This window comes from Ipomoea nil, unplaced genomic scaffold, assembly GCF_001879475.1.
Source record: "Ipomoea nil cultivar Tokyo-kokei standard unplaced genomic scaffold, Asagao_1.1 scaffold2845, whole genome shotgun sequence".
In the NCBI taxonomy this organism is placed as follows: domain Eukaryota; kingdom Viridiplantae; phylum Streptophyta; class Magnoliopsida; order Solanales; family Convolvulaceae; genus Ipomoea; species Ipomoea nil.
In genome coordinates, this window is record NW_017619273.1 from 4,258,961 (window position 1) to 4,286,597 (window position 27,637).

Sequence of the window (27,637 nt, forward strand, 5' to 3'; positions counted from 1 at the left end):
GCACTGTCGGATTCAAACTTGACCCTCTGGTAGCCTCGCTCCCATGCCCTTTTGATGCCCAAGTAGATCCCCCACATCTCAGCCTCTATAGGCTCGCAGGTGCCGATGCGGTGGGAGAAGGCTTCCCGGAATCTGGCATTCTCGTCCCTAATCACCCCCCCCCCCCCCCCCCCCCGCAAGCTGCGTTTCTAGTGTTTCTGCACGAGCATCCATCCGTGTTGATCTTGAGCCAACCATGTGGAGGTGGAGTCCATGGGTGGCTTCTTCTTGCGTCTGGTTCTCTTCTCTTCTCCACTCCAGCCTCCCGGTTCAGCGCTGCCTCAACGTCCCGAAACTGTCTGCTCAGCCAATCCATTTTTGCATTAATATCGAGCGCTTTGCCATTGAAAACAAACTCGTTCCTCCACTTCCAAATTCCCCATGCGATCATCGTGAACCTTGCGCTGCGCTTCTTCTTCCTTTGCTCGCCTTTAGTCCCTGCCAAATTCTCCATTAGCCAATTCTTAAAATCAACATTAAAGAAGTTGCCTGAGTCATTAGCATAGTTAAGGTGCTGCCACACTTCCCTGGCTGCCGGGCACTTGCGGATAACATGGTCCACCGTTTCTTCCTCATCACCACAAACGCTGCATCTTGCGTTTGGAGTAAAGCCCCGCTTCCTCCTTTCAACATTGCACATGATTTTCCCTTTTTTAACAAGCCAGATGAAAGTTCTTAGTCTGTTAGGGACTCGTAGTCTCCAAATAAGACTCCAGTCCTCCTTGTCCATCGCTTCCCCATCGTCTTGCACCATGTTGTACGCTGACTTAGTGGTGAACTGACCATTCTCGTTTGCACTCCAGCCCAGTGTATCATGTTTGTTATCAGGGTTCAGGATGACCTTCCCTGTTAGCTGGCTCCGTTTGGCATGGTGGAGCCCCGTACCAATTCGATCCCATTTCCAGTACCCCCTGTCGTCCCAAGCATCCGCCACTGTCATTTCTTCATCACCTCTATTCATGGGACCGATCAACCATTCTCTAAGTGGAGCATCTCCGAGCCAACGATCAGTCCAAAAAAGCGTGTCTCTACCATTCCTCACCACCTTCACCGCACCCCTCTTAAGAATATGGGCTGCGGCGCAGATGCCTTTCCAGGTGTTCGAGTCGGACGTCCTTCGCTTAATGTTTCCGATGCATGCCCCGGACTTCATATATTTGTTGGTTAGGACCTGAGCCCAGGTTTTGTTATTCTCTTTGAGGGCTCTCCATCCTAGTTTTGCTAGGAGAGAAATATTCATCTTTCGCATGGATTTTAGACCAAGACCTCCCTCATTTTTGGGTCGGATCACAGTCTCCCAATTAACCAAGCTGATCTTCCTAGTTTGTCCATCGCCACCCCATAAAAAATTTCTGGTCATCTTGTCAATGTCATCGCAGACCCCCTTAGGTATGAGCATAGACTGCATAGCGTATGAGGGTATCGCATTGAGAACGGACTGAGCAAGCACCTGCCTCCCCGCTAGGCTGAGGAACCGAGTTTTCCAACCTTCCAGTTTGCCACGAACTCTATCCAAAATGTTCTTGCAGTGGTTTCTCGTGATGCGACCATGCAAGGACGGAACTCCCAAGTACCTTCCTAAGTCATCAGTCGTGGGGATACCGGCAATGGATGTGAGCTTGTCCACTGTTTCCCTGCAAACATTTTTAGAAAAGAAAATATTAGACTTAAGTTTATTGACCTTTTGACCCGAAATCTTACAAAAATTCTCCAGGCAATCCATGACGGTATGCATTTGATCCTCATCGGCTTCGGCGAAAAGAACCATGTCATCCGCGAAGAACATGTGAGAAATGCTCGGGCCTTCCTTGGATGCCAAAACTCCTTTCCAGCGGCCCTGAGACACAACTTTGGTGATAATGTGACCCAATCTCTCAATGCAAAGCACGAAAAGATAAGGGGACATCGGGTCACCCTGACGGACCCCCCGCTCCGGTTTGAACTTATCCAGATTCCTTCCTTCCCAAAGAATGGACATCCAAGAGGTTTCAACGCAGTTCATGATATTCCTGGTCCAAGCATGGTTAAAACCAATATCCTGGATGGTATTTCGGATGAAGTTCCAATCAAGACGATCATAAGCCTTCTCCAGGTCGATTTTAAGAACCATGTAACCGGTGTGGCGCTTGTCCGTACGGATCGTGTGAAGGGCTTCTTGATAGGTGACGATGTTGTCCGTAATCTGGCGATTCGACACAAAGCTGCTTTGGTTGGGGCAAGTCAACTCAGGCATAATTCTTTTAAGCCTGTTCGTCATAACCTTGGTAATGAGCTTATAAGCCACGTTGCAAAGGCTTATAGGCCTTAACTGAGTAACTTTCTCTGGGTTTGGAATCTTGGGGATTAGAACGATATTTGTATGGTTCAAGCCATCCGGAATATTGCCATTAATGAAGAACTCAAGAACCAGCATATGCAAGCTATCCCCCACAACTTCCCAAGAGTTCTGGTAAAATAATGCATTAAAACCGTCCGGACCTGGGGCTTTGATTGGGGACATATCAAAAAGAGCCTCTTTAACCTCATCCTTTGTGACCTCTCTATTAATTAAAAGCCACTGGTTCTCCTCAATCTTGGGAAACGCTCATGTGATAGCTTCCCGATAGTCACACGGTTCCTCCTTCGTATATAACTTCTTATAATAACTATGAATCATATCTTCTAAATGCTTTCTATCACTGACCAAGTTGTCATCATTGTCCTTCAAGCTATTAATTTTATTTCGAGCCCTTCGTATCATGGTAGCAGCGTGATAGAACTTCGTGTTTCTGTCCCCTGACTGAATCCACTCTTCTTTAGACTTCTGAAACCAATTAAGCTCCTCTTGCAAAAGTGTTTCCTCAAGCTCAGCACGCAAATTTCTGTCCAAGTTTATTAGACCATTGTTCGGGTTCTCCTCTATGCATCTTTGAACGCCATTTGAATAACAGTGGCGGTCAAAACAAACCATTTGAATAACAGTGGCAAAACAGTCAGAATTTCAAAATATATATGCTTTATATCAATAATAAAATGTGTAATTTATAATGTGTTTTCTTTTATATTTTGTAATAAATATTTCTAACAATATTTATGGTTAACTTCAATGTGTAATTTATAATGTATTTTCTATGCATAATAAGATGTGTAATTTATAATGTGGTTTCTATTAGAATTATTTTATCAAATTAATTATGTTTCATATTTTGTTATAAATATTTTTTTTTTTGTTTTGCGCTCATATCTAACAATATTTATGGCTAACTTCTTAATTGTATTTTTTATTTTGCGCTCATATCTTACAATATTTATGGCCAACGTCTTAACTTTTTCATCTTTTTTAAGCTATCCTTTTTGTTTTAATGTTTCGCCCCCACTGAACAAAATTTCTGGGTCCGCCACTGCTACCAATTGTAAACAAATTGAGTGTACGGTTTAATAGACACATCATACTTTGGTACATGATGATTATGGCGCTCACCATTGGTTGTACCCAACGCTTGTAGTTTTTCCTGTCGAGGGAAACAATCTTGGATAGATCGGGTATGACATAGGGAGCCAGAGAGTTGAGAAGCTGACTGTTGTTGTATTGTTAATGCTTTTAACTGTTGGGAAAGATTAGCAACATCAATAAAGGTTAGCAATCTTTCTGAAAATGGAGTCTGCTATGTAATAATAACACTGCCTTTAAAGCGTTAATTTCTCGATGATGACAGAATATTATTGTAATGCTCAGACATATAATATCCACTATAGCGTACCGCCATGGACGAAGAATTTGCGGCGTTGCAACGGAATTAGACGTGGGATTTAGTTCCAAGGGATGGTCACTGTACTATAGGTTTCATGTGGGTATACCGTATCAAACGGAATTCAGGTGGAATGATTGGCCGCTATAAGGCACGCCTGGTCGCAAAAAGTTTCTTATAGGAATCAGGGCGAGATTATTTTGAAACCTTTAGTCTTGTCAGGAATCAAGGCGAGATTATTTTGAAATCTTTAGTCCTATCATGAAGCCCGTCACCATTCGAATTATCTTAGCAATTGCTTTGAGTCGTAGGTGGTCTCTTAGGCAGTTAGACGTTAACAACTCGTTTCTCCATGGAACTTTGTATAAAGATGTATATATGGAACAACCGTCGGGGTATTGTGACACCCAATATCCTTCCTTTGTTTGTACCATAAGCCGTTATATGGCCTAAAGTAGGCACCTCGTGCTGGTATTTGGAGTTGTCAAAAATTTTTGATTCTGCAGGCTTTACTCGCTCTCGGGTAGATACTTCTCTGTTTGTCTATACCTCAAACGAAGTCATGGCGTATTTCATGGTGTACATTGATGACATTATCCTCACCGAGAATGATGTTGGGTTTCTGGATGACATTGGCCAACAAATTTTCTATAAAAGAGCTGGGTCCCCTTTATTACTTCTTAGGTGTTGAGGTGATTCCCACTCCTCTTAGCGTTTTTTTGTCACAAAGGAATTACTTGGCCGACATCCTATCTCGGTTTAGAATGGAGTGTGCGAAACCAGTGTCCACTCCTATGGCTATCGGCTATGTGTTGCGTGATGATTCTAGTCAGGTGGTTGATATCTCCTCATCACTCGCCCAGACATTCATGCATGCGCCAATTGCGAAACACTGGAAAGGGGCGAAGCGTGTTCCGCAGTACTTGAAAGCCACAGCTCATCATGGTTTTTTGTTGAAAGTTGATGCCTCTTTGCGCTTGTTCGCTTTTTCTGATTCGGATTGAGGTAACTTACGGGGAAAGGGAGGTTGACGACCGCTTATGTTGATTCTCTTAAGAATAATGTCATCTCTTAGAAGTCTACGCGTCAGAAGACGGTGTCTAGGTCTTCCACAGATCAGAGGTGGAATATCGGGCCTTGGCGCATGCTGCTGCTGAGCTTGTTTGGATTTAGAACTTTTTACGGGAAGCTGGGGTTCACTTATCTAAACCGCCATCTCTGCTATGTGATAATCTGAATTGGGGTGACTTATGCCTATGAGAATGAAGCACCTTGCCTTAGATTATTTTTTTGTTTGTGATATGGTGGCTGGAGGTCTTCTATCTGTTCGTCATGTTTCCGCCATCGACCAAGTTGCAGATGTGTTAACTAAACCTTTGGGTTGGGCCATCTTTCAACGATTCAGGTCCAAGATTTGTGTAATCGATGGTTCCTCCACCATGTTGGGGCATATTAAGGAGTAATATTTGTGTATATTTTATTCAATTGATTTAGTACATGTTATATTTTCTCTCTCGTAGAATTGGTCCACAGTTGTTTCTAGCATCTTCTCTTTTTAGACCTTGTATTGTACTGATGGAATAGTGACTCGCTATTGTGAATGTGAAAGAGAGATCATACTGGAAGGAAGGAATGAAACCAGTCGATTCAATGAATGAGAAAGTTGGTCAGTTACAAGCAGGTATGAAGCATTAAGTACACAAGGAAAAAGGCGCCAAAGGCCGTTGCAACCAACTAAGGAGATTGACAAAATTATCCCTGGCTAATCTCATGCATATGGTCTAATACCCCCCGTAAGCTGGAGCGTATAAGTTTTGTATGCCCAGCTTAGAAACGTATTGACAGAATTGCAGTGTGGCAAGGGGCTTCGTGAAGCCATCAGCTACTTGGTTCAGCGTGGAAACCAGCAGAAGCTTGATCAATCCCTTTTGAAGTTTTTCCCTCACGATATGACAATCTATATCGATGTGTTTGGTGCGCTCGTGGAAGACATGATTCTCGGCAATGGCGATGGCCAAGTTGCTATCACAGAATAACGTGGCTGGTTTATCCATCTCAACATGTAAATCTTTTAGGACATAGCTCAGCCATTGAATTTCACAGGTGGTAGCAGCCAGTGCTCTATATTCAGCTTCGGATGAAGATCGTGAGACTGTGCTCTGCTTCTTTGATTTCGAGGAGATTAGAGCATTGCCCAAAAAAACACAGTAGCCGGTAATGGATTTCCGGCTCTCGGAACAAGCAGCCCAATCGGAGTCTGAGAACACCTTCAGATGAAGCTCAGAGTGTTTAGGGAACAACAGCCCTTGACCTGGAGCTTGCTTGATGTATCTCAGAATGCGGTGTGCGGCTAACATATGCTTGTCAGTAGGGCAGTCCACGAACTGGCTCAATTGCTGGACGGAGTAAGCTATATCCGGTCTCGTGGCAGTGAGATAGAGCATACGCCCCACCAGTCTTCTGTAACTGCTGGGATCTGGCAAAGGAGTACCATCATCATGCGTAAGTTTCAGTCCTTGTGCCATGGGAGATCTCGCCGGCTTACAGTCAATAAAGCCTGCCTCGTCAAGGATGTCTAACGCAAATTTCCGTTGGCAGAGATTCAAACCACCATCCACTTGGCGTGCTTCTATTCCCAGGAAGTAACTGATAGGCCCCAGGTCTTTGATTTTAAATGCAGCATCTAGGAATTCTTTAACAGCGTTAATTGCTTGAATACTGGGGCTGGCAGCAATTATGTCGTCGACATATATTAGCAAGGCAATGAAGTTGTCATCTACCCCTTTGGTAAATAAAGAAGGTTCGGTCTTGGACTGTTGGAAGCCGATTTGTAGCAGAGCCGAACTCAATTTCTCATTCCACTGACGACTCGCTTGTTTGAGTCCGTATAATGATCGAAGCAACTTACAGACTTGGTTGGGCTTCTCACTCTAAAATCCGGGAGGCAAAACCATATAAACATCCTCATTTAAGTCGCCCTGTAGGAAGGCGTTGTTGACATCCATTTGATGGATGTTCCAATCTTTAGATGTGGCCACAGCCAGTAGAGTTCGAATGGTGGTTAGTCTAGCAACCGGGGAGAATGTCTCCAAATAATCCACACCAAATTGTTGAGTGAATCCCTTCGCTACAAGCCTCGCCTTGTGCCGTTCGACTGTGCCATCCGAGCGCAACTTGACTTTAAAAATCCATTTGCACCCTATTGGTGTTTTGCCTAGGGGAAGGTCGGTGAGTTCCCATGTGTGGTTGTCTTGAAGAGCCACGATCTCGGCATTCATTGCCTTTTGCCAGCATTCTTGCTGAGCAGCTTGCTTGTAAGTCCGAGGTTCTTTAATTGAGGAAACAGCTAAGGCCAGCATCTTATGTGCAGGAGTAAGGGAATCATAAGACATTACTTTTGATAGCAAATGTGGAGAACTCCTGTGACTTATGGCACTGTCACAGTAATAGTCAAAGAGCTTTGTTGGCACATTTCGTTGTCTGCTTGATCTCCTGGGATTAATATTGATCTGACCAGCTTCAGATTCTTCATCATGAACAGATTGCGGCTTAGACTGATCATTATTGCTAGGATGATCATTATTGCTGCCATCTACATCATTATTGCTAGGATGGATTGCCGGCTCACATGATTCACATACTGGCTGTTCGAACACTGGGGGGTTGTGTCTCAAGAATGAAGGAGGTCCCTCACTGTGACTAACACTCGTACCATGCAAGTGTTCCTGATCAGGTGTGGGTAGACCAATGTCTTCATTACTGGAAATATGTGGTAACGAGGGGTTGAACACCTGTGAATTGTCATCAAAAACTTGATTATCCATAGGGAAGCAATGTTCATAAAAGATCACATCTCGGGATATGAAAATGGATTTGTCTTGCAGATCATATAGCAGGTATCCCTTGGTGTTTGCTGGTCTACCAATGAAGATACACTGTTTACTGCGCGGTGCCATTTTGTGGCGAGCTGTAGGCAGAGTGGCTGCATAGCTAAGGCAACCGAACACCCTCATATCATTAAGGTTTGGTGGCTGCTTGTATAATTTCTGATAGGGACTTAACCAATCTGTAACCGGAGAAGGAACCCTGTTGATAATGTATGTAGCATAAAGAACACACAATCCCCAGAACTCAAGAGGAAGATTGGCTTGAAAACGAAGTGCCCTAGCCACACTTAGGACATGTTGATGCTTCCGTTCAACCACTGCGTTCTGCTGGGGAGTATTAACACATGATGTCTGATGGATTATCCCAGTTTCACCAAAAATTCGGCCATCTTGAATTCTAATCCGTTATCACTACGAATGATCTTTATATTTGCACCATGTTGAGTCTGAATTTTTCTGTGAAAGCTTTTGATCACTGCCCTGGCTTCAGATTTATTTTTCATCAGATCACTGCCCTGGATCCACCGCCTTGAGAATCCACGACTTAATCATCAAATTACATCTTCTCCAAGCGCCGTAATTGCTCTGATTTCTGTCCGGTTTCGCCGCACTGCCATCGACAAGGGACCATTTGTTCTTCACCTCCAACGCCACTTGCATGGAGATGCTCCATGATCCGTAATTGTTACTGCCTGTGAGAACCGGACTGACTAAGACGCTATTAGGATTCTCATTCGCGTTGAAATACAGAGGATTCTCCATATCCTCGACTTGACTTCTCTGGAAGTTGCTCGGTGCGACTGCAATTGCCGGAGACTGATTCGTTGAAGGCGTCGGACTCGCCGGCTGATTGGATACGCCGCCAGTAACTGCCGTAGCGTAACTCGACCTCCATGGCTCTGATACCATGATGGAATAGTGACTCGCTATTGTGAATGTGAAAGAGAGATCATACTGGAAGGAAGGAATGAAACCAGTCGATTCAATGAATGAGAAAGTTGGTCAGTTACAAGCAGGTATGAAGCATTAAGTACACAAGGAAAAAGGCGCCAAAGGCCGTTGCAACCAACTAAGGAGATTGACAAAATTATCCCTGGCTAATCTCATGCATATGGTCTAATATGTACAGTGGTTTAGTGTAAATATACCCAGGAGAAACGTTGGTAATGGTGGGGATGTGAAGCCTATTAAACCAAGGGGACAGAGGAGGGGATGAATGAAATTGAAAGGCGTTGTTGGGAATCGTGATTCTCAGGGATGCTCGGGAAAACGAGCCTAAACTTGAGGAAGGAGGAGAAGGCCATTTTAGTCCAAGTTTTAAAATCTTTCCATTTTTATCAACATTTTATCAACAAAACAAATTGTATTCCCATTTCAGTCATCAACTCCTAAGATTTGGTCATTTGCAATATAGAGATTAAGAATTTAGGATAATGATCTTTGAGCAATATAGAGATTAAGAATTTAGGATAATGATCTTTCTCAAAGATCGGAATAGTTACACATTCATCTCAACATTATCTTTATTTTACGTTGCTTTTTGGATAATGCTTTGGCGGCTGAGATTTTTTAATTGTTTGCAGAGGAAATTGGTTTGCGCTATGTTAGACTAGGTACATGCACTATCCATTCTGCTTATCAAAACATGTCTTTAATTTTAATTAATTAAAGAAAAATGACTTTAATTTTTAATTAATTTTAAAATATCTAATAAAAAGTGTCATTATCAAATCAAAAGTATCATGTCAACTTAGAATTATTACAGAAAATGGTTACAGTTATGCACTTATAATACATAGATAAAAAAAAAAAAAAAAATTACATCGGCTTAATTTTTTATTTTATTTTTTGCTTATCGGTTTAATTAATTCTACAAATTGCATTTAATATTTTTATTTTGAAATACTATCTCTTATAGTTCTTTTTGCAAAAGTAAGTTGGACTTTAATTTATTTTATACTAATAACCAGTTATTTTACAAGAATGACAACTTTTTTTTCCCTCATTACCAAAACTAAATTTTTATTCATTCCTGACTATATTCTTCACATAATAATAATAAAAAAAAATCTCCCAATTTTACTTTTTATATTAACCGTTTTATATTTCTGGTCATTTATTTAATTTGGTCAATTAGGTTGAATCATCCCGAATTAATTTTCTCCATCAATATTAAATTCAACAATTAAGTTTAATTATGTGACAATTCAAGGACATCATCATTGTCACAGGTAAATGATTGATATAACTTGTAAAATAGATCAGGTTGGATTTTACTATTTTTTAAATGAATCAATACCATTTAATAATATAAAAATAAAATAAAGTGACTAATAAAATCATTATTAGAGAATTATTTTCACTTTTGATCTACAGCTATTAAGTTTTCTAAATAAGAAAACAAGTCTAACTATTCATTCATATTCATTATTTACGTTGTTTCTTATATTTTGTTCTCAAGTAGTATTATTTTTGTCACATTTAGTGCATGATTTTTATGACACATTTGATGCTTCTAACCAAATTTCTTGTAAAAATTAGTTAGAATGCATCATATTTAATTTCTAGTTCAAAATTGTATGTTATCGTTTAAAAAGTAATAAAGTGTTTAATTTGACATGGTTTTGAACCGAAAATGTGACACATTTCAACCATTTGCTATAGGAGATTTGTTTAGAAGGACCAGATATGACCGAATACCAAATGTAACAAAAATAATATTTTGTATTCAGATGTGAAAATATCTAATAATAACCATAAAATCAAATATATAAATAATTCAAATTTTGAGCATATATATACAGTGTAGATGAATTTGCATAATGATATAGGATCTATAATTCAAATTAAATTTGCACACTATAATTGAAAGTTGGACTCCAATTTTTTGAAAACGGCTAAGTATGAAACGATTACAACGTATGTAGTTTGAGTCTGCATGCTATGGGGTGTGGGCTACACCTCTTTGAAGGTCGAAAAGTCATTTTTAGCTGCCATAAAAAGATATATTTCATTTCATTGGTCTTCAAAGGCTACTTTACTACATACTTAAGACCAAATAAAATAATTGAATTAAGCCACCAACTCCAACACCCCAAACCACTATAAAAAGGGGTTCAAGATCGAATCAAAGAATTCACTCACCTCTCAAGTCTCATCCCATCCATCTTAATACATATATTTAATTTGCACATTTTATTATTAAACTATGCCTTCATCAACACTCTCCACTGTTCTCTCTGACATCAATGACTTCGTGGTGAAACAAGGCCATGGAGTGAAGGGCCTTTCGGAGCTTGGCCTCCAAACTCTCCCCAACCAATACGTTCACCCACCGGAGGAGAGGTTATCCAGCATGGACGTCGTTACCGACGACTCCATTCCGGTGATTGACGTCTCAAACTGGGAGGACCCAAAGGTGGCTAAGCTCATTTGCGATGCCGCCGAGAAGAGGGGTTTCTTCCAGATTGTGAACCATGGGATTCCCCTTGAGATGCTGGAGAAGGCTAAGACGGCCACTTACCGGTTCTTTAGGGAGCCGGCGGAGGAGAAGAAGAAGTATTCCAAGGAGAATTGTCCGACTAGCCATGTGAGGTATAGTACAAGCTTTCTTCCACAGATAGAGAAGGCTTTGGAGTGGAAAGATCACCTCAGTATGTTCTATGTTTCCGACGAAGAAGCTGCTCAATATTGGCCTCCTTCTTGCAGGTACCTCACTATTTATATGTTCATCCTTTTTCCATGCAAGAATGAAAATAACATATATTCTGAACTTCTTTAATTTGTCCCTGCAGAGATGGTGCACTGGAGTACCTGAAAAGCTGTGAAATGGTGAGTAGGAAGCTATTGGAGGCATTGATGCAAGGACTAAACGTGAACGAAATTGATGATGCCAAACAATCACTTCTAATGGGTTCACGTAGGATCAACATCAATTACTACCCAAAGTGCCCCAACCCGGATCTCACCGTCGGCGTCGGCCGTCACTCCGACATCTCCACCCTCACACTCCTCCTCCAGGACGACATCGGAGGCCTCTACGTGCGTAAACTGGAGCACGAGGCCTGGTCGCACGTGCCGCCGGTGAAAGGCGCTCTGGTGATCAACATCGGCGACGCTCTCCAGATCATGAGCAATGGTCGATACAAGAGCATCGAGCATCGCGTTATGGCCAATGAGACCAACGACAGGATCTCCGTCCCTGTTTTCGTGAACCCGAAGCCTAACGATATCGTGGCGCCGCTCCCGGAGGTGCTGGCGAGCGGGGAGAAGGCGGTATACAAGCCGGTTCTCTACTCCGACTACGCCAAGCATTTCTACCGGAAAGCTCATAATGGGAAAGACACTATTGCCTTCGCCAGAATAGAATAAGGAATGGAAGTTCAATATCAACTATACTAATCATATGCGATAATTACATATTTGTTAGCACTACTTAGCATGCTTCATTATTTTATATGTTTCCAATAAGTTCGATTATTATGAAATTAATAAAAACTTTCACCCGATTGTTTAATGTATCTTATATGAGTTTTTTTTTTTTTTTTTTTTTTTTTTTTTTTTTTTTTTTTTTTAAAGCAACCAATGTGGTTATATTTAGAGATAAACTGAAATAGTGTTAGGGACAGAGTCCTAATACATAGTCATAGAAAGTTGTGTAGCTGTAGAAGCTAATGTGTCAGCTAATAAATTCTGCGATCTAGAAACAAAATTATCTGAGCAGAAATTAAACGAAGACATGCAAGCTCTGCAGACATCAATAGCATAACCAATATATGATATGGGTGGAGCTCCTGGTGACGATAAATAGCACTGGAACGTCTGACAATCCGTGTAAATCTGGACGGCCTATTCATCACGCTCTCGTAGCCATGATAAAGCCTCTTTGCACTCGAACGCCTCGGCCATGAGCGGGGAGAAGCAGCTCGGCAAAGGGGCACTTTACGCCGCAACGTATCCTTCGTCGGCGTTTAGCAACACTGCACCCACCGTGGCCGAATTCGTGGTATGAAAATATGCGGCATCTATATAGCATTTCCTTGGTCGTGTATCCACCGTAGCAGCAGCAGCAGATTCCGGCAGTGGAGGTCCGGCAGTGGTAGCAGCAGCAACGTTGTCGGCAGCGTCCCGGTCGGCCGAGCAGTGTACCCGACGCCATGCATGCGTTGCGGCCACAACGACAATCAATTTCCTGGGTAGGGGTAGACAGACATCCCATACTGCTCCATTTCGTGCTCTCCAAATATGATATAGAATCGCAACCGCATATATAATTCCATTAGTGTCTAGAACATTTAAGATTGCACTAAACTACTCATGGAAAATATTTGTCACAATATTGGGCAATGGGAGGTTGGATTGAGCCCATATGGAAGTAGCATAGCCACACGATACTAATGAATGCATAATGTTTTCTTGCATGATTCCACACCTGGCACATATCGGATCCACATCCACCCTCTTTATAAGCAAATTGTTGGTAGTGGGGGATATCACTTATAGCTCTCCATAAAAATGTCTTCCACTTTGGGGGATTTTTAGTCTCCACAGGGTGAGCCATTTATCAAATGCCCCATTATTATTATTTGTATAGTTCCCAACAATACGCCTGTAGCCGTTCTTTACAGAATAGCAACCTTTCGGGTCCCCATGCCAATACCACATATCCTCATAGCCTGGGGAAATTGGTATCTTTAGGATTCGGGGCACACATCACTTGGTTGGAAAATATCCGAGACAATAGGATGGTCCCAAGTCCCTGCATGTATTCTGATCTATCAAGCCAAGCACTTTAGCTCCCGCCAGCTGCGGTGGCATCTCCGTATGGATCATAGGATCTAAGTCATCCTGAAGCCACGGGTGCTCCCAAATTAAAGTAGAAATTCTAGTCCCAACACGCCGTCTCACTCCACCACAAACCAGTTCTTTAGCTGCCATAATACTACGCCAACAGTAACTGGGGTTATTTCCTAGACATGCCTCAAAGAAAGTCTGTTTAGGATAATACCTCGCTTGATATACACGGGACACCAATGAGTCAGTGTTGGTAAGCATCCGCCATGCCTGCTTGCCTAGTATTGCTAAATTAAATGCTCTCAGATCCTTGAAACCCAGCCCCCCATATTTCTTTGGGACACACAATTTATCCCATGCTTTCCAATGAATTCCATGGTCAGTACCGGATCCCCACCAATAACGGTTCATTGTCCTCTCAATGGCCGTGCAAACAACTACAGGTAGTAAAAAAACACACATCCAAAAAGTAGGCATAGACTGAGCCACACTTTTTAACAAGATTTCCTTACCTTCCTGTGTCAGTAGATTTTTATTCCATGATCCAATTCTTTGCCTGATTTTATCCTCAATATATGCAAATGCTGCCCGCTTATTCCTCCCAATAAAATAGGGTAAGCCTACATACTTTCCGAAATTAGGAGCTTGGGTGACCCCTAAAATCTGTGTGACCTCTTCCCTATTCTCTTCCCTCGTATTCTTACTATAGCAAATATTAGACTTCTGATAGTTTGACTGCTTGCTGGGATAAACTCTCATACACCAACAAACAGTTTTTAATTTCAGTGGCCTCTTGCACATTAGCCCTAAAGAACAAAAGACTATCATCAGCAAAAAATAAATGAGAGATTAGGGGCGCCTCTAGCAACTCTGCATCCATGAATTAAGCCGTTATTCGTATCTTATATGCGTTTAGTTTCTCTCAATCTCATAATATAATGCATGCATATTCATTTTGATTTATTATCTTTCTTCTTATCCTTTTCTTCATATTTATAGCTAGTATTTCATCATTTTCCTATTCTCGATCTTTTTCTTCCTATTTATAGCTAGTATTTCATCATTCTCCTATTCTCGATCTTTTTCTTCCTATTTATAGCCAACATTTCATCATTTTTTTCTTTTCTCTGTACTTTATTGCTATCTTTACACACTTTCCTTTATATTTTTAGATTATAACATCTTCGTGGCTCACCGATACACTGCATTCTCAACGGAAGAAGCTCGATCAAATTTTGTCAATTCAGTTAAACTTTTCCATAAAAACAGCTGTGGATCTGTTTGGTTTCGATTTGAATAGGATAGAAGCAAGCTAACGAGAAGTGTTTGGACACAAATTCTCTTTAAAAGTAATTAACGCATTGATGATGCATTTACTTGCGTCAAACGTCAGTTAAGAGACCACTTTAACCGCACTTAGCTTGCACTTCTCATATCATGCGTGACACAAATGATATACTAAAATCAAAAAATAAAAAAATCCTTAAAGAGAAAATGATTAACTATCTAATATGGTAATTTGAAATGGTTAATAAGTGGATAACTAATGTAATTAGATGTTTTGGCGGCTGAGATATTTAAATGATATACGTAGTCTTGGAAGCGAACTATACCGTTAGGTTGAGTCCAAAAACTAACATGTAATATACAAAAAGTGAACCAAATGAAAATAAAGTATATTAAAAATAAATATGTATGTCAATTGACACCAATCCAAGATGCTTATCTCCATCCAACAATTTAATTATATACATTGGTGAAGGATCAATATTGCACAATTTGAGAGGCTAATTTGACAACGATGTGAAACAAATAACTATATATTATATTTACATTCACATTATAGTAAAAGATAAAATTAAATCAATTAATTAATTATCAATCATCGAGAGATTATATATGTAATATATTCAAGGATTTTGTTGGAGGGGCTTGATAGCAATGTGAAACAAATAACAATGATATTTACTTCCACATTATAGTAAAAGATAAAAGTAGTATGGAGTAGTAGTTTTGAATTCATTACCAATTGCAAAATAATTTGGGCATATTAATTTTATGATGTGGAAGTTTGTTATATGACAAGTTTAGTGAACCTAGGGGTACTAATAATAACATATAAAAAATTTTAGCATTGTCAATTGACACCAATCCAAGATATTTATCTCTTTTTAAGCAATTTTTGAATGAAGGATTAATATTGCAAAGTTTGTGAGACTAATTTAATTTGTCAACAATGTGAAATAAATAACAAAAATATATATTTTCAAGCACATTATAGTAAAAGATAAAATTAACTCAACTAATTGTCTTTATTAGTACCAAGTGGCTTGTAGTCCACTGGTATCGGATTGCTCTCCTATGTGAGAGGTGTAGGTTTTGAGCCTCAGTGTAGGCATAGATTGTATGGGTATTTCCCTTCCTTTGTAATAAAAAAAAAAATTGTCTTTATTAGTTTTGACAACGATGTGAAACAAATAACAATTATATTTACATCCATATTATATAAATAAAAGATAAAATTAAATCAACTAATTGTCCTTTTTTTTTGACAGCCTATGATCCGATGTAAAACAAATAACAATGATATTTAATTACTTCCACATAAACAAGATAAAAAAAATCAATTGTTAATAATTAAGAGATATATTATATATTTAAAGACTTCTATTGTCCGATCACAAAAATGTGTCCTAAGCCCGTCAACTAGTAACTAACCGCACACCAAAATTAATACTGAAAAGACTCGTATCATTTCATCCATGCTACATGAGTATATTTAAAGAATTATAATAATTAATTAAAAAATATCTAATTTTATCAAAATATATAAATAATAAAAACTTTCAATAAAATCAATTAACTAAATAAATTAATACGGTTAAAAAATTAATTAACTACTAACAACTAAAATTTCATTATCAACTAAGAGCTAATCACTAAACAATCCAACATCACCTTTAAATTAATAGGATGTCGGCATTTATAGTTAGAGCATTACTTCAAAATTTTCAAATCGGTAAGTGATCCAAAGTCTTAAAAGCTATTGAGTCAATGATTGACACTCCACTTCCTAAAAAGGAAGCAAACTTAGATTTTGTTTGTTTTTCTATTTTCCAATTTAGAAAACATATTTAGCAACACCATTTTCTTTGTTTATCTTTCTCTAAAAAAAAACTTGCAATTAATATAATTAACGCACCTTTATCATTTCCATATGGAAGTTACCCGCAAGTTGCAAGAAAATAATTGTTGGACTCTCTAAAAATAAAATTTCGAACGTGTCTTAATTATATCAGAGAAAAAATTATAAAAATATGTGACACTTTAAATTTTTTAAAAATGTTATTTTCCCTTCCCAATTTTAAGTTACTTGTTAATGTCGAGATATAATGATAAAATTCATTATATTTATTGTATTCAATTCATCGGTTATCATCTTTCAATATATATAATTGAACAATTTCAATATATATATTCATCGGTTCATGTTCCGAACTGAAAAAATAAAATAAATTTATTGTTGAATTTAGACTATTTTAAAATAAAAAATAAAATTTTAAAATAAAGACAGTTCAAAATCGCGAACCGGATCCAGAACCCCCAGTTCACGGTTCAGGATCCAGTTTTTTTATTCATAATTTTAATAAATTGAAGTACAAATCTTGGGTTCTAAATCTGAATCATAATCGGAAACTTTAATTCGATTGCTATAGTGTTCGGTTCAATTCAAACCAAACCGTGGTCATCCCAACGTATACACAATAATTTGTTGGAGAAGTAAAATAAATAAAATGTTTACTTTAAGTGTAGAAATGTCAATTTAATATATCAGGGAGAAAAATTACCACTTTTAGAATAATTGAAGGGGCTAATATGCTTACATAAATAATTCAGAGAAAAAAGTGCTATAAGTATATAACTCAGGAAAAAATGTGTAATTTTTCCTAAAATAATTTTACTATCAACTTGACTTTTATTTAATTGAGATTGAGTACATGTATACTTCAATTTAGCAAAGTTCATGGGTTCTATTGCATTGAATTCATTTGAAAAAAATCATTTAACAAGTAAGGCACATAGAATTTGTGTGACTTCCCATCCCAGGCTGTGATTGGTCAATATTGCACATCCCTCAGCTCCTTGTTTGAAGCTCTAAAAGTCATTTTCAAGACAGTTGCCTTCAATTCAATGATAGAATTTTAGTCTTTAAAGGCTACGGTGTTACATTCATCTCATCTTATACTCAAAAAACATTAAATAATAGAGAAAAGCCACCAACTTCTCCCAGCTCCCTTTTATCAATTTTCTCCCAATCCCCACACAATAATTTCACTTGTTGCAAGACTCAACTCAAATTATCAAATTATTTTGACATATATGCATATTAAAGTGTATATGCATAGTTTCTTTTGTACAATTTAAACATGAGAAGTTTCAAACAAAAATGCTTTTATGTTATTTAACTTTTAAAATAATATAATAAAATAACTTTCATTAGGTGGAAGGAATTTTGAATAAAGATTTTGAATTTTGAATAAAGATTTTCTCATAAAACGAGAGTATGAGACCTACTTACATTGAAGTAAAAAAATTGTGATGTGTATGTAGTGTATGTCAGAATATCATTTTTTATTTTGTCAAAAAAAAGAAAAGTACGTCTTTTAGTTAATTGATTTTGTTGCAAGTTTGTACCCATTTCTTTAAAGAACTAATTTATGTCATCCATTGGTCTTTATTATTATTATTATTATTATTATTATTATTATTATTATTATTATTATTATTATTATTATTATTATTATTATTATTGTTACTATTGTTACTATTGTTACTATTGTTATTATTATTATTATTATTATTATTATTATTATTATTATTATTATTATTATTATTATTATTATTATTTTCTATGCGCGAGGCGCAAAAAAGTCAAAAACATATGCCCAATATTTATATCTTTTAAATAATTAACTAATCCCTACTAATTAAAATATATATGAAATCAAATTTATTTATTATAATAATCCAATATATAATGTCTACAAAATATTATTATCATTAAAGAATATAAGAAAATATACGGTGGATGCATGTGCATGATAACAATAATGGAAAAGATAACGGAAGTTATAACGGTAGAGGTATTTTTGTCCAAAAAATTATATAGTACAACTCTAAAAGCATAATGCACAAAATGACTAACATTAAAAATAGAAATAAGGGTCAAATAGGCTATCGAACTGCACACAATAATGCAATTAGGTCACCGAACCTAAAAAAGTTACAATTAGATCCCTAAACTAACGATTTTCTTGCAATTCATCTATTTTGTAAGTTTTATAGGTTACTTACAAGGTTACTTTTAATTTAAAATATTTTTTAAAATATTTATTATTTAAATAATTATTTTAATTTTTTTTAAAAGAAAAAAAAAAAGAAAGATACAGATCGTCTCTGGCTGATCGGAGATGAAGAGTTCTTCGTCTCTAGTCGGAGACGGTTTTCTGTTTTTTTTTTAATAATTATTTTAAATAATAAATATTTTAAAAAATATTTTAAATAAAAAGTGACCTGCTAACGACCTAGAAAACTTACAAATTAGACAAATTGCAAGAAAATGGTTAATTTAGGGATCTAATTGTAATTTTTTAAGTTCAGTGGCCTAATTGCATTATTGTGTGCAGTTCGATGGCCTATTTGACCCTTATTCTTTAAAAATATGAACATAAATGAGGGATATAACTTTGATTGAGACTTATGATGTTTTATATATTGCTCCTTTTTTTTTTTTTTTCAATTGCAATATAATAAATTCATTTCTAAAAAAAACCATTTAACAGGCACGGCATATAGAGCCGCAAATTATGCTGTGGACTCGTGTCCACAATGCATTGTGGACATGAGTCCAAAATGACGTCGTTTTCAGGAAAAACGCGGCATTCTAGTTTTTTTTTTTTTTTTTTTTTTTTTTAACTGATTTTGTCTCGCCGTTAACGGCGTTATTCGTTTGTGGCATTATGAATGTATAGTACAGTTATGGAATTATGAATGTAAGTTATGGAATTATGAACACAGAGCTCTGACATTATATGAACTTACAATTATGAACATATAGTGATAAAATTATGAACATAGAGCTCTAAACTCGGGGGAGGAGGAGAGGGCGTCGAAGCTACAGAAGAAGAAAGTCCCAAGTTAGCCAGAGGAGGACAGCGTCCGGGCCGTGTGCTAATTTGATAACATTCAAATAAAGGTCTGAATCCTGAAAAGAACTTTATTTGAATTGTTGCTTCCATGGTATCCATGGCGGATTGATTGAGTTATTAGAAGGAAACGAAGAAACCTAGTGAACTTGCGTCTCTTCGCCCAGGCGGCCGGTGGTGAGAGACACATGTTGAAAATGCATTTCTCGTATTCTACGAGAAACGCATTTCCCACTTACATCTGTGGTCAACGTTCGAAAACAAAAATAAAAATAACAAACGCTTTGTGGAAATGCATTTCTGACATCAAACGCATGTCCCAAACATTCATCTCCCATTTCAGTCCAAATTTCAAAATCTTCCCATTATCAACAAAACAAATTTTATTCCCATTTCAGTCTCTGACCTTTTTAATCAACCCCTAAGATTTGGTAATTTGCATTATAGCAATGTTGCAAAAATCGCGCCTAGGCGCCGATTAATTGGCGCTAAGCGCCATTGCACCGCCGCGAAGAAGGCCGAAATCGGCCATCTCCGCTGCCGGCCGCCTAGCCGGCTGAACCGGCGCTTTTAAATATTTTTTTTTTTTTTTTTTTTTTTTTTTTTTTGCGTTTTAAATTGCGAAAACTTCGGGAAGGCATAACTTTTGACTCGGTTGTCCGTTTTGGACAATTTTTTTTTTCAAATCGCGTATTTTTTCGAGATCTATTCACCCCGCAAACTGCCGAAGGCGGTTTGGTCCAGTAATTTCTCAAAAAAATGCTTCTTTAGCTCTTAATTTTAGTTTTTTTTTTATGTATTTAGATGGTTTAAACAATCTTTTGAACACTTTTACAATCACTTTCGTAAATAGTTTCTATGAAATAACTATGGAAACCTTATGTTTTATTACTAAATTTTAAAAATTTTTAATTAAAAAAAATAATAAAAAAAATAAAAATAAAATAAAAAAAATCGGCGCCTATCGGCGCCATAGGCGCTAGGCGTCCCCTTGGCGCCTAGGGGGCGCCTAGCGTGTTTTGCAACATTGCATTATAGAGATTAAGAATTTAGGATAATGATCTCTCAAAGATCAGAATAGTTACACATTCATCTCAACATTATCTTTATTTTACGTTGCTTTTTGGATAATGTTTTGGCGGCTGAGATTTTTTAATTGTTTGCAGAGGAAATTGTTTTGCGCTATGTTGGACTAGGTACATGCACTATCCATTCTGCTTATCAAAACATGTCTTTAATTTTAATTAATTAAAGAAAAAATGACTTTAATTTTTAATTAATTAATTTTAAAATATCTAATATAAAGTATCATTATCAAATCAAAAGTATCATTTCAACTTAGAATTATTACAGAAAATGGTTACAGTTATGCACATACAATACATAGAGACAAAAGAAAAAAAATTACATCGGCTTAATTTTTATTTATTTATTGTTTATCGGCTTAATTAATTCTATAAATTGCATTTAATATTTTTATTTTGAAATACTATCTCTTATAGTCATTGTTGCAAAATTCGGCGTAGGCGCCCACCTAGGCGCTAGGCGCTCCTAGACCATGGCGATTATCCCCCTAAGCGCCCGTTTAGACCACCGGCCGCCTAGCGTCTAACTTAGCTGAGTTAATTCGTCCATTTCGATCGAGTTAACCCGATTAGCTCGACCTTACTAATTTTTTTATTATATATATATATATATATATATATATATATATATATATATATATATATATATATATATATATATATATATATATATATATATACTCGTAGACTAGTTTGATACTTTGAATCTTTGGATGATTGAAGTATTTGAGTATTTTTAATTTTTAATATTGTTTTAATGTTATGACTTATGAATTATCATTATTTCATTTATTTGGATGTGTTATTTGATTGAATGTTGAAAACAACCTCATTAAAATTGTCAAATTGCAAGTCTTCCACTGTTTTTTTGATGCCCGCCTAGATTCCGCCTAGGCGCTAGGCGCTGCCCGGGCGCCCGACTAGCGCCTAGAGCCTAGCGCCTACTGCAACCATGCTTATAGTTCTTTTTGCAAAACTAAGTTGGACTTTAATTTATTTTATACTAATAACCAGTTATTTTGCAAGAATGACAACTTTTTTTTCCCTCATTACAAAAACTAAATTTTTATTCATTCCTATCTACATTCTTCACATAAAAAATTAAAAAAAAAAAAAAAACTCCCAATTTTGCTTTTTATATTAACTATTTTATATTTCTGGTCATTTATTTAATTTGGTCAATTAGGTCGATTCATCCCGAATTAATTTTCACCATCAATATTAAATTTAACAATATAAATAAGTTTATTGATGTGACAATTCAAGGACATCATAACTTGTAAAATATACCAGATTACTTTGGATTTTACTATTTTTTAAAGGAATACGGGTCAAATAGGCCACCGAACTGCACACCAAATTATAATTAGGCCATCGAACTTAAAAACAATGCAATTGGGTCCTTAAACAACACAAAATCATGCAATTAGGTTTAAAATGACATGTTAACCTGAAATTGTGCTGGCGTAGCGGTTACCAATTTTAAAAATAAATTTTAAATAAAATAATTAATTAAAAACTTTAGTAACGGAATATTCCGTTAACTATTTATTATTCTTAACTTACTTATTAATTTCTATATAAAAAAAAAAAAGTCTTAGGTTCGAACCTCAATCCCAATTAGAGTTGACATAATTGTTAAACATATACTATGAATATGTTAAAACGTATTATATATATATATATATATATATATATATATATATATATATATATATATATATATATATATATATATAATTTAATATAAAATTTGGTCAAATAATTAAACCGGCTAAATACATAGCATTCAAAGTTGAGCATCAAAGATTATAAATCAGGAACTTCAAATATCATTTGATTTTCTTGTATTAAAAAAAATTAAGTTTTTTTTCCCGTTTAATTAATTTTCTTTTGATTATTTAGAACAAAACTTAATATTTCAATTATACGTTTGCATTATTGGAATGATTTAGGTCATTATGGTATTAATATTTTTTGTATGTATTTTTATAATGGTACAATTGTACATTACTTTATAAATATTATACTATTATTTTTTTTTTCTCGGACAAAATTGTTCTTATATCATTGTCAGACCTGTGCGACCTAACTACAAAGTTGTTGATCATAAATACAATTATACTTGGACTCTAAAACGGTACGACCATTTTTCAAAGAATTGACAATGTTGATGATAAGTGCATAATTGTTCATATTTATACCCCATGTCTACCCCATATTTAGCCTTGTTTTGCTTATGAAGTGTTTCAATGTTGTTCAAAACGACTTTATTTTGCTCATTTGATCAATTATGCACAATTCATTATCTTTGAGTAGAAATGAAGGATTTTATATCATGTTGGATGCATTTGGAGTCAAGGGGAGCCAAGGTGAAGCTAAGGAGATGGATGCAACACTTCCAAAGGAGCCAAAAAGTGATGTTTTCAATGGTGTTGATCATATGGACAAATTAAACCAAGGCAAAAGTGGAACAAGTGTCAACAAGCTGAAATTCTCGCATGGATTGGCCACTGTTATGTTTTCGTGCCATATCTCAGTCTAGAAGTATCCAAATTAAGTGATTCTTGTTCCATTGGAAAGAGGACTCAAAGGGCTACAATTCCTATAAATACATCAAAGCCTAAAAAGGAATCCACAAGGGTCAAAGTATCCTTGAAGTTGAAGTTCCAAACTTACAATCCAAAACTGACCACTATTTGATTTTTAAACCATATCTCGGCATAAGAATGTCCAAATGAAATGTTTCTTTCACCATTGAAAAGAAGGCTAGAAGGGCTACAATTTTCATGAAGACCAAAGTTCTAAATTCTGACCTTTTTAAGGCCAAAAGATACGGCCAAGTGCACGGCCGTGTCAGTGGCCGTGTAATTTCTGTGCATTCTAGTAGCTACTGTCATTTTGGACACGGCCATGTCACTGGCCGTGTCACTGTGCTCTGCCCTTTTTAAAGTCCGATTTTTGTCATTTCTACTTGGTTTTGATTCTTGTTAGAACCCTAGACATTCTCTACTCATTTCCTTCATATTTTTAGGTTAGATTAGATTTAGATTTATGTTTCTTAACACTTTTGAAGCTTGTAATCTTGGATTTGAAGCTTGGATTCCAACATTTGAAGATTGTTCTTCCATTTTCAATACATAAGTTCTTCTTCCTTTTATCTCTTTATTTTGCAAGATTTATGTTTAATGCATGCGTTTTTGTGTTCTTTATGCTATTTAATCATGTGTAGTTAGTTTTTGGACTTGAGTTAGGCTTGTATTATCTATCTTGATACTTGATTTGTGATTATTACAAAAAAGGGGAAGAACTCCAACCTAGGGTTCATGTGTTTGTGAAGGTTTTGTATTTATATCTTGTTAATGTTTGATGTACACATTCATTAGCTTGTTTTTGGAGAATTCTTGGCTACAATGAGAATTGGGTCAATGGTTTTAGCCACCCCTTGCATAAACCCGATTTTTCCTATGAAAATTGGGGAAATTAGGGTTTTTAGATGCTTTGTGTGCTTGATGAACTTGAAATTGATACACCATGAGAGTGTGGCAATTCCTTGTTCTAATCCTTGTTTATTGCTTACGAGAGTGGTTGATAAACTAGGATACCTATGTGCATTCCCGGTTGACTCTTTGTTATTTGTTCTCCCTAATCCATAGGTTGTTGAAGCATCTAGATGATAATGCTCCATAACTTGACTCCTATTCCTTTATTTTGTGTTTCCATCTTGTTCATATGTGTTTTTTTTTTTATTTTGTTTAGTTACCGTAGCCTCAATCTTGTTATGAATTGCTTAGCTTCTTGTTGATTTCCTTATGCTAGTGCCTAGTTTCTTGTGATTGCATATTGCGAGTCATAACCCTCAATCCCCTGAGGACGACATTACACACCCGAGCTCACATCTTATTGTTGCTACATCAGTTGACATTTCACTGGCCCGAATTGAATAAGTTTACACATCAGAATATTATCAATGCATGAAAACTTCTAAAGAAATTTGTAAGTTAATTTAATTTTTAGTATATCATTATAACAATGTTATTTTGAATTATTTATTATCAATTGACAGCAATTGTCAATAGTAAAATAAGAGTTCATAGTACAACAAAGATCACAGTTATATACACAGCAAGGAAAATTTAAAGCTTCTTACACTATAATTTCATTGCACGATGTATCCCTCTATGCTAGGCAATTTATGCCGTGGAACCGTGTTCACCTTGCAAGGTGGACACGACTCCAAAACTGTTCATAAATCATAATTATGAATATATAGTTCAAAAATTATGAACATATAGTTCTATAATTATGAACATAGAGTTGTGAATATAATTATGAACATATAGTTTTGTAATTATGAATATAGTGATTCAATAATTGTAAATATGAAGTTCAAAAATTATGAATATATAGCTTTATAATTATGAACATGTAATTCAGTAATTATGAACACATAGAGTTTTGTAATTGTGAATATAGAGTTCAATAATTATTATGAATATGAAGTTAAAAAATTATGAATATATAACTTTATAATTATGAACATATAGTTCAGTAATTATGAACATATTGTTATGGACACGGTTCCACAGCATAACGATTGTCTATGCTACCACCAGTAACCCAATTGCACATGATAAACTACCAATAAAAAAAAAAAACAAAAACAAAAAAGAGGACATGTACTGAAGATGAAGATAATAATAATGCTACCCAAAAGAGAATTAAGAATAATTAGAGAAATTTAAATCAAAAGTATAAGACTATCGCTTTTAGACTAGCGTTATTACAAAGTTGCAAACATTTATTTTTGTGACAATTATAATCAATCTTTCATATATTATCTTGCATTTATATACTTTAAATTACCAATTTAAATAAACAAATTCAACATTTATTTACCTATGCATGAACATCTCATATAGAATTATGTATTGAACATCTCATGAATATGACCCAAAAAAAAATCGTATACAAAATGTAACAAAAATAATATTTTGTATTTAGATGTGAAAATGATCTAATAATGACCATAAAATCAAATATAGAAATAATTCAAATTTTGAGCATATATATACAGTGTAGATGAATTTGCATATTGATATAGGATCTATAATTCAAATTTGCACACTATAATTGAAAAAGTTGGACTCCAATTTTTTTGAAAACGGCTAAGTATGAAACGATTACAACGTATGTAGTTTGAGTCTGCATGCTGTGGGGTGTGGGCTACACCTCTTTGAAGGTCAAAAAGTCATTTTTAGCTGCCATAAAAGATATATTTCATTTCATTGGTCTTCAAAGGCTACTTTACTACGTACTTAAGGCCAAATAAAATAATTGAATTAAGCCACCAACTCCAACACCCCAAACCACTATAAAAAGGGGTTCAAGATCGAACCAAGGAATTCACTCACCTCTCATCCCATCATATCCATCTTAATACATACATTTTATTAAACTATGCCTTCAACAACACTCTCCACTGTTCTCTCTGACATTAACGACTTTGTGGTGAAACAAGGCCATGGAGTGAAGGGTCTTTCGGAGCTTGGCCTCCAAACCCTCCCCAACCAATACGTTCACCCGCCGGAGGAGAGGTTATCCAGCATGGACGTCGTTACCGACGACTCCATTCCGGTGATTGACGTCTCCAACTGGGAGGACCCAAAGGTGGCTAAGCTCATTTGCAACGCCGCCGAGAAGAGAGGGTTCTTCCAGATTGTGAACCACGGGATTCCCCTTGAGATGCTGGAGAAGGCTAAGGCCGCCACTTACCGGTTCTTTAGAGAACCGGCGGAGGAGAAGAAGAAGTACTCCAAGGAGAATTCTGCCACTAGCCATGTGAGGTATAGCACAAGCTTTCTTCCACAGATAGAGAAGGCTTTGGAGTGGAAAGATCACCTCAGTATGTTCTATGTTTCCGACGAAGAAGCTGCTCAATATTGGCCTCCTTCTTGCAGGTACCTCACTATTTATATGTTCATCCTTTTTCCATGCAAGAATGAAAATAACATATATTCTGAACTTCTTTAATTTGTCCCTGCAGAGATGATGCACTGGAGTACCTGAAAAGCTGTGAAATGGTGAGTAGGAAGCTATTGGAGGCATTGATGCAAGGACTAAACGTGAATGAAATTGACGATTCCAAGGAATCACTTCTAATGGGTTCACGTAGGATCAACATCAACTACTACCCAAAGTGCCCCAACCCCGATCTCACCGTCGGCGTGGGCCGTCACTCCGACATCTCCACCCTCACACTCCTCCTCCAAGACGACATCGGAGGCCTATACGTGCGCAAACTGGAGCACGAGGCGTGGTCTCACGTGCCGCCAGTGAAGGGCGCTCTGGTGATCAACATCGGCGACGCTCTCCAGATCATGAGCAACGGCCGATACAAGAGTATCGAGCATCGCGTTATGGCCAATGAGAACAATGACAGGATCTCAGTGCCGGTTTTCGTGAACCCGAGGCCTAACGATATCGTGGCGCCGCTCCCGGAGGTGCTGGCAAGCGGGGAGAAGGCGGTATACAAGTCGGTTCTGTATTCCGACTACGCCAAGCATTTCTACCGGAAAGCTCATAATGGGAAAGACACTATTGCCTTCGCCAGAATAGAATAAGGAATGGAAGTTCAATATCAACTATACTAATCATATGCGATAATTACATATTTGTTAGCACTACTTAGCATGCTTCATTATTTTATATGTTTCCAATAAGTCCGATTATCATGAAATTAATAAAAACTTACACCCGATTGTTTAATGTATCTTATATGAGTTTTTTTTTTTTTTTTTTTTTTTTTTTTTTTTTTTTTTTTTTTTTAAGCAACCAATGTGGTTATATTTAGAGATAAACTGAAAAAAATTTCTGCACTTTCATTTGCTTTGAAACTT

General features: G+C 36.6%; 3 protein-coding genes across 3 annotated transcripts; 2 read left to right on the top strand and 1 right to left on the bottom strand.

Annotated features, from left to right (window-relative positions):
- The first annotated feature begins 10,785 nt into the window (after nt 1–10,785).
- On the top strand, nt 10,786–12,174 carry LOC109160285 (feruloyl CoA ortho-hydroxylase 1-like). Its single transcript, XM_019308584.1, has 2 exons — nt 10,786–11,362; nt 11,449–12,174. The coding sequence occupies exons 1-2, from the start codon at nt 10,863–10,865 to the stop codon at nt 12,023–12,025; spliced, it is 1,077 nt and encodes a 358-aa protein (XP_019164129.1). The 5' UTR covers nt 10,786–10,862; the 3' UTR covers nt 12,026–12,174.
- LOC109160284 (feruloyl CoA ortho-hydroxylase 1-like) lies at nt 10,810–27,391 on the top strand. Its single transcript, XM_019308583.1, has 3 exons — nt 10,810–10,846; nt 26,186–26,698; nt 26,785–27,391. Exons 2-3 carry the CDS (start codon nt 26,199–26,201, stop codon nt 27,359–27,361), a joined length of 1,077 nt encoding a protein of 358 aa, XP_019164128.1. The 5' UTR covers nt 10,810–10,846; nt 26,186–26,198; the 3' UTR covers nt 27,362–27,391.
- LOC109159864 (uncharacterized mitochondrial protein AtMg00310-like) lies at nt 13,367–14,206 on the bottom strand. The gene is made up of 2 exons (XM_019307973.1): nt 13,960–14,206; nt 13,367–13,884 (listed from the first exon to the last, which is right to left on the bottom strand). The coding sequence occupies exons 1-2, from the start codon at nt 14,204–14,206 to the stop codon at nt 13,367–13,369; spliced, it is 765 nt and encodes a 254-aa protein (XP_019163518.1).
- Nucleotides 27,392–27,637: the final 246 nt, after the last annotated feature.

Excerpts from the sequence above, each read along its gene's own strand:
- LOC109160284 (XM_019308583.1), top strand. The coding sequence starts at position 26,199 with ATGCCTTCAACAACACTCTCCACTGTTCTCTCTGACATTAACGACTTT. Across the intron at positions 26,699-26,784 it reads TATTGGCCTCCTTCTTGCAG|AGATGATGCACTGGAGTACC; the intron begins GTACCTCACTAT and ends TTGTCCCTGCAG.
- LOC109159864 (XM_019307973.1), bottom strand. The coding sequence starts at position 14,206 with ATGAGAGTTTATCCCAGCAAGCAGTCAAACTATCAGAAGTCTAATATT. Across the intron at positions 13,885-13,959 it reads AAATCTACTGACACAGGAAG|TTGTTTGCACGGCCATTGAG; the intron begins GTAAGGAAATCT and ends TACTACCTGTAG.
- LOC109160285 (XM_019308584.1), top strand. The coding sequence starts at position 10,863 with ATGCCTTCATCAACACTCTCCACTGTTCTCTCTGACATCAATGACTTC. Across the intron at positions 11,363-11,448 it reads TATTGGCCTCCTTCTTGCAG|AGATGGTGCACTGGAGTACC; the intron begins GTACCTCACTAT and ends TTGTCCCTGCAG.